Source organism: Xenia sp. Carnegie-2017, unplaced genomic scaffold, assembly GCF_021976095.1.
Source record: "Xenia sp. Carnegie-2017 unplaced genomic scaffold, XeniaSp_v1 HiC_scaffold_6, whole genome shotgun sequence".
In the NCBI taxonomy this organism is placed as follows: domain Eukaryota; kingdom Metazoa; phylum Cnidaria; class Anthozoa; order Malacalcyonacea; family Xeniidae; genus Xenia; species Xenia sp. Carnegie-2017.
The window spans coordinates 15,852,170-15,860,272 of NW_025813526.1; the positions used below are offsets into that span (position 1 = coordinate 15,852,170).

An 8,103-nucleotide genomic window follows, 5' to 3' on the forward strand; every position below is an offset into this window, starting at 1 on the left:
ACTTACTTTATGCGCACGAGGAAAGTAGTGCGTTTTTTTTCCTAGAGGCTCGGAAGAAACATTGACTTAGACTCAAACGATAAAAAAACTTACTATTTTCTGTTGGACGCATAATAAGTGTTTTGTTAAATAAGAACAAAGACCATTTATTGTGATTGCCTTTTAATAAACTCAATGACTTTCGGCGAGATTTGTCCATCAAAATTTTGTTGCGTAATGCAATAAGGCTGACAAACACATTTCTTAACTATTTTTTAATGTTTTCTTAATCCTTGTTTCTTATTAATAGTAATTTTTTTTTACTTACTACAAGTGCAATAAATCTTTTTAGTTTTGGTTTTTTTTATGATATTGAAATTTGCGGGCAGTAATTTGTCACGTTTTTCTTAGGTAGGAAACATCGCATTCATTTCAAATCTTGTAATTAATAATTAGCCAATCACATTTGACAAACATGGTTTTTACAAAACAATGTATAATGATGTATAAATCAATAATGTATAAACGCTGAATCCGAATACAAGTCTGTTGTGCATCTAAAAATATCCTTTACCAAAAGCATACAAATATTTTGCACATTAATTCAAATTTCAAAATTTAGCAGATTGATGAATGTTTAACCGTGGTTTAAACCAATAAAATTAATTGTTCTTACTCTTTTGTCAACGACTTTATTGTAATGATGACCCGTTCTGTGTCAAATCCCACAAAGAATTCGTCAGGACTGTTCTGAACAGCATAAGAAAACAGCGCCATCCTTCGCCTTGAAACTGTGTTTACCCAAAATGCCAATGTCATCTCTGATATATTAGGCATCACATTATCGAGAAGAATCAAGTTCTCGACATGAGCATTGGGAAATACCAAATCGTAACTTTTGTTGAGGGCTTAGATGAATTGAATGAAACATAAGTCAAGTTTATGAATATAAATATAATGTAGCTACGAACTACTTACGCTGTTGCAGTTTGCAGCTTTTGTTGTACATCTAAAAGTTAAACAAAAAAAATTTGAAAAAGATACGATGAAAAGGAAAGTCTAGGTAAATTTTTGGTGAAAGAGTGGTCTTTTTGTTTTAGTTTTTTATTTTTCATGTAATACATAAAACATTTGTAAAATTTTCTTTTTGGGTTAAGCTACTTACTTTTAGTTGCATAAATAAAACACACAAACTTCAAAATTATTTCTTACTTTGATCGGTGTGTTGAAGAAAACATAATCATAAAATCGATTTTGTCTTAAATTTTGTCGGCTGCTGTCATTTAAAACACTGTGTAACATTTCACACAGACCCCAACGTCCTTGGCTTAACCTTCTTCTGTGGTTTAGAGATTGACAACATGGCTCTTTAAAGCATTTTACGATGCATTCTATTTCGTTTTGTACTTCGATTTTTTTAAATACATTCCCTTGAAATCTCCAACCTAAGAAAAAATACCCTGTCATTGTCAGTTTAGTAAAGTTTCCAATAGCTGTAATATTTCGCGCTAGGCCAAGTGCAAACTTCTCATTAAGACATCAAACTTTTTTCTTACCCTTGTATGAAGCATTATAGCAAAAATCAAAACAATTGCTACTACCAAGAACATTAAGCAAGCATAATAATATAGCTGTTAAATTTAAGCATTTGTTCGAGTACAACATTTTGCTATGTTTCTTGTCAAACTGAAAACATAATGCGTGCAATAGTTAAAACTATTTGCTTATTAAATTATTGAAGCAACCAATAATAATCTTTGTTATATAGCAACAAATATTGGTGTAATTTACTCTAAGAGCTAAAATTTATACAGCTGTGCAAATATTGATGTTTCATGAAATATTAACGCTTGAATTTTATTCGAATCCTTTGCTTACAAACAAAAACTAGTGTTTTGTTAACTTATTTTTATCTATATTATGCTCTAAGTATTAATAATATAATGATTCAAGTATTGCACCAAACTTTTGTCTACACTGTTAAACAATATATATATATATGGATGTTATAACTTTATGAACATATTGATCTTCGACAAAGTAAATCAATAATTTAAAGTATTGAACTTTCTTAAAGAATCTATTAATGATTTAAGCTTAAAAGTACTTGCAAATAAGTGTGGTAGTGTCTCTTTTTCAATTATGAAACTTTCTCTTCACATTTGTAACTACAAAGCATTATAGAAAAAGTCGGTACATTTGCTAATAAGAATAGCAAGGAAAATATAATCAAATGATTTTTAATTTAAGCATTTGTTTAAGTACAACATTTTGATATGTTCCTTTCAAATTGAAAAAAATATTGCGAGCCAAAGTTATTCAAACTATTTGGACATGTTGTGTTGCAGAAAACACCTGGTGTTAATTGCTTAACACACAACTGAGATAAAAACTTGCCCTCTAAAGGGTTTACTTTCAACGCGTTCATTTTGAATTTAAAGATTGCATACAAGAAGAGTGCATTCAAAAGAGCCATGCATAAAACCAAAGGATATAAAAAATAAGAAACAGCACAGTCTTTAATCGGAAATTTCATCACTTGTCTTCAAAATCGAAACAAAAAATATTAAAAATGTTTAAATGTTATTATTATATGGCCAGCTTCATTTCCGGCAAAATGGCGCTCTTTGATTGGCTCAGAAACATTGTTGCCGGCCCATTATTTTCCCGTAATCAACCACAGTCAAACTGCGTAATTTGACAGTATATGTACACAAACTTTCTAAAAGCAAAACGCAAATTAAACAAAACAAAAAAGCATTTACGAATGTGATTCGAAGGAAAAACGTTTGGAAAACAGTTTAACTATCCAGACGATACAATGTGAAACGATTTAATTTTTTTGGACGAAAACTATAAAAGTGAAAGCCAACCCGTAAAAAACATCAAGGGTGAAAAAGAAAGCAAGCTTTGTTTCAGATCAAATAATGCCAAATAATAATCCTTCTAAAAACCTCGTTTCTCGATCTTTACTGAGAAATATCGAGCCGAGGTGTTTTCGTACAGACCTCGCCCAATACGCACATTACATAATAATAAATGTATTTTACGTATTTATATAAAAAGAATTCAGTGCGTTTAGCATTTTAAGTTTTTTAAAAATTTTTTAGGACGAATTGCAAATTATCGCTCTGTTTATTATTTATCCTTAATTATATCAATACTTATAATGCCTCTTCGAATGCACCTGTCATTCACAAAACTCTACAGTTAGCTAGTTTTAAGAGATGAAAATTATCATAATTTGTAGTGATTACGAGCCATGTCTATGTGGTGAAAGGATTTTGGATTACTATTATCCCTACTTTAAGGTTAATTCAAAATCAAGCTATATTAGGTTATTGTATATAACATAATCATAATAATAATTAAAATATAATACTAATAATCCTAACTAACTTCGTATCTTAGAAGCGCTTTTGATAAAACGCAATATGCCACAACTTAATATTGGTCTCAAAGCCTGTAAGAAATCATCTCTATTTTAAATGAAGGTATACTCCATAATTGTCGAGTCTTGTAGTTGTCTCAATTACGTATAACTGTTGCTTCCGCTTGTAAATAATTATATAAAAGTTTCGCAGCTTGCTTTGTAAACTTTCAATATGACGATGTCTTTTGAGTAAAGACGAGATATTACACAATCTGTTGTCTAAGACTCTTGTATCATTTTGAATATTAAGAAAACGCGATGTCTGTTTTCGGATACTGTTTTATTTTGTTTTATTTAAAACTGTCTGCATGTCCTGGTTACAGGTTAACTCCAAATAAAGCTATATTAATTTATTACATATAAAAGAGCCTATTAAGAAAGCTCATGTTCAAGTTGTCCATTCTTTTTGGTGCATGTGTTTATATAACAATTACCATACTTGTTGGGATGATTGAATGATTTCTATCATATTTCTTCCGGAATGTTATGTAATATGTGTCCTTTGGTACAATAGAAACCATTTAAAAATATCCACTTGTGAAAACACTCAAAGTGTCTTGTCTAAATTATAATATGAAAATAAAAGGTAAAGCCATTTATCAGCTTTTTCTTTTTAATATTATATAAGAGTCTGAAATAGACATAAAACGACTAACTGAGTTTGAAATATAACTTCTAAACTAATTCTAATTCAAAATATATCACTGTTTCTTGCTATATTTGAAAAAATTCTGTTCAACAACTTAAATTACATGAACATTATATTTTTCACGTTTTTCAGATGAAAGATACAAATCTAAATTATTGACAAGACAATTCATGTTTACTTTTTAAGCTTTTCTCAAATTTTTTTTTGTTGACTTGTCTCAAAATGTACCCAATTGTCTACAGTTTTCCACCAGCTGGTATTTTGATATGTGATTCTTTGTCTTTTATATACTTTATTTGACGAGCAGCAATCTAGCTATCTTGAGTTTATAAATTCCATCACACTTTGAACTGGTCAATTGGTTGTGCATGATTAATTCATAAATTTGTAATTGGATTTACAAGTTGACCATCCTTGTTTGTTAACTGAACGCCATGAAGATTCTTCTTGCAATCCAGTGGTTCGCAGATTGCTAAAACGGAAAATTGCCTTAACTTTTGTTGTGTGCTTAAAAGGTAAGAATAAACTATGTAAAACTTATGTCAGTTTCATAAACATCTAGCATCATAAATCTTCAGTAAAGTTATATTCTTTTGAATGAAAAGCTGCATGTTATTGTACTTCTAAAATGGAGGAAAATTTTTGAGTTAACGAACAAAAACTATTTGATTTTAATAGGTTGAACTAAATGTTTTTAGACTTAAGGCTACAAGACGTGTTTTTAAATGTGTATCATTGCGTGAAGTAATCTGTTTTTAAAATAATTCCTTCATACATCATCTTACATGAAATTCCTGAAAAATTTCTGATAACTAGGAGTGTTTTTTTATCATACAGCTAAGAAAAATTAAGTTTGCAACAACGGGATTGTTACAATAGTTTAAAGAAGTATGCTATGCATACAGAATGAGGACTGATATTAAAAACATTCTTCACAAGTCTTTTCCAATAAGGCGGATGAGATAAATACGTACTTCATTTTCTGCATATGTCGACAAGTAGCGTTGCAGGCTTGCAGATTTACTCTCGGCTAATGTAAATTTTAAACAATTGCGTTATTCATTTCTTTCTAAATCTATTGCTTTCAGGCTCAATAAAATCGGATTGTTATTAACCGTTGTTTTTAACGGTTCTTTTTAACACGTTTATCAGTTATCATTCAATATACAAAATTTGTTTGATTTCGTTTGTAGAGGTTGTATTACGAAAAGAGGTAATACCCAAGTACTGTGCTTGAGCACGGGGATGGATGTAAACGACGATACCATAGAAAAATCGACACCTATTTAACACATGGTTTTAAAAATTGTTCACAATGAAACACATGAAATTATAAATCGACGAAGCTAGTGGGTACTATGTAGTGTTCAGGGCTTGCAGATTTCTGCCCGAATCAGGATATCGTACTCCGGCAATCAGTCTAAACGCGGTATAACTAATCAATCTAACGTCAACAAAAAATGAAGGTAGAACATAAGTGAGACATAAAATACTGTTAAACATCCATACTTATCAAACGTAAGTATTTGTTAAAGCGGATTTTTACAATTTTACACTTTACAAAGCAAGAAATATTGAAAAGGGGGCAATTTTTCCCTTTCCCCTCCGTTCTCTGCAGCTCCTGTGCAATGTTCTCAAGAAATCTTTAGAAGTTCGAGCCACTTAAGTCTTTGCTATTTTGAATGAAAACCATTTTTTTAATTAGAATGGTTTTCAAGAAATTTTGGTTTGGTACTTTAAACTTAAAAAGCTAATACAATCATGTATATCTTTAAAAGCGTAAAATGCGCACTTGGTTTGCATGGTAAACTACTACCCTATAAGTATAATCACAAGATTAAATAGTTGGATTGTTATTAAACAAAAGAATGATAGCATATTGCTATAACCAACAACTACAAACAATAACGACCTTGTCTAACAACATTTGAGAAATTAACGTTCCAGTCCTCTTCCTTGTAAACGAGACAAGTCTATTCAAAAGCTCTCTGCTTTATTAAGGCTCTTGGCTTTTGAATAGACTTGTCTCGTTTACAAGGAAGAGGATTGGAAGGTTAATTTCTCAAACGTTGTTAGATAAGGTCAGTGCTGTAGAATTAAATTCATCAGAGGGGGGGCTCTCTTGACGTTTTTGCTAATAGTGCCCCTTTAAAATTACCAATTTCAAAAGTAGAAGGGGGCTCCTTCCCCAAGCGCTCCCCCCCCAATTTCTACACCACTGGATATGGTCGTTATTGTTTGTAGTTGTTGTTGAAAGCATTATGCTATCGTTTTTTTTACCCAATAAGTATTGATATAATAACTTATTATATAAGGAGATGGAATGTACATTTTATAAGACAACCACATTTTGGTGCAAACTTTATTACCACAACACCCATTGCTATTGGCAAATTAAAAAAACTGGCTCACCATATAAGACATGAAAATCAGCTTTCTACATAAAACAAAAATTAAGTTGCTTCCTTCCTCGGTTGCTTTATATGGCCTGGCCTGGCCTGGACTAGCAGCAAAAAATGAAGTAGTGTTATTTTGAGTGATGAGAACAAGCAGCCACCAATACCGATGAAATAATAATTTAATTTGTAAACAAAATGCCGTTTCCTTGTTGGTTTGAATCTTTATTCATGATTAACTATTGACAGTTTGTCCCAGATTCTAGTTCAGATGCCTACAGAATGCATAAAGCAGAAAGAATACACCAGTCGACTGATGGTACCTAGTCGACTGATGGTACGTATGAAGTTACTTGTTAATTAGTTGTAAGTTCTGAAAATATCATGCTTTTTAGTATTCTTTAATTCCTATTTTGTCGTTATGTCGCAGTGGTATTGTACCAGATCATTGTTTATAAATCAAAATTCTATTTCACGTTTAAGAGCGATTATAGAATACCCATATATTTCTAAATGCAATCATACCAATTCGAGGAAACCGCATACATAGTATAACAATACTAAAGCTAACTAAAGTATCATTTACAGTCTCAATTATTTTTATTAATATCATATATTGGTCAATGTAAAGAACGAAGTGTAAAGAACGAGACATATTATAGGAGTGGATGGTCAATGGAAGGGTATTCTTTAACCTAGCCTTTCAATTTTAATGAGACATTATATTTGGTTTTTATTATTGAATTAGAGTATAACAGTGAAAAATGAAAGTTTTGAGTGGGCACAACCTTGCATCATAGTTGATAAAAAGGAACAATTATTCATAGAAAATATAGCAATGAGTTACAAATTTTACCCTGTAATGTATGTATATATCGCAAACTGTTTGCAACATAATATAGCAAGTATTTAATTGATACGTAATAGGATAAGTCTTCACACATACATATAAAAGTGCACCAAATTTTAAACATGCTTGTATTTAACTATTGGCAACATTTTTATGAAAAACTCGCAATTTCAAATATAAGTGAGAAGCTGAACAAGAAATAAAGCAAAAGATTTTGAAATTATAATTATGCAAAATTATCAAATATTTAGATATGGGTATAAAATGATTGTGAGTAATATTAATTTGGTACTGAATTAAACTGTTGTCTATAGCCAATACATTGTAAGGACACAGCCTGTGTAGGCAGTTAAGATATATTTTGTTGTTAGGTGTCTGTATAAGTGAAAGTCGAAATCTGTTCTTATTACCATACGCTAGTTCAAAAAGCTATGCTATATGACAAAGAATTTTTTTTTCTTTGTTTCGTATGACACCTTCCAAGTTTGAAGAATTACTCACCTAAGTTGCACCAAAAATAGCACGCTGGCATGCAAGAAGAGAAGCTATTGAACCTGCAGGAAGGCTTTGCGTCACTTTAAGATGTTTGGTCACTGGGGACGCCTTTAGAACTATTGCAACAAGTTACCTTGTAAGCCGTACCGTTGTGGGACGAATTATTAGGGAGACTTTTAAAGCTTTGTGGATTGTTATCGCAGAATTTTTTTTATATGTTCCGAGTTTATCCAAAGAATGGCTAGACAAAAGTCAAGACTTTGGGAGAAGGTGGGATTACCCAGTGTCCTTCACGAGCAGG

General features: G+C 31.2%; 1 protein-coding gene across 1 annotated transcript; it reads right to left on the reverse strand.

Annotated features, from left to right (window-relative positions):
• Positions 1–429: 429 nt before the first annotated feature.
• LOC124458128 lies at positions 430–1,456 on the reverse strand. Its single transcript, XM_047008211.1, has 3 exons — positions 1,192–1,456; positions 958–988; positions 430–887 (listed from the first exon to the last, which is right to left on the reverse strand). Exons 1-3 carry the CDS (start codon positions 1,444–1,446, stop codon positions 652–654), a joined length of 522 nt encoding a protein of 173 aa, XP_046864167.1. The 5' UTR covers positions 1,447–1,456; the 3' UTR covers positions 430–651.
• Between the last annotated feature and the right edge of the window lie 6,647 nt (positions 1,457–8,103).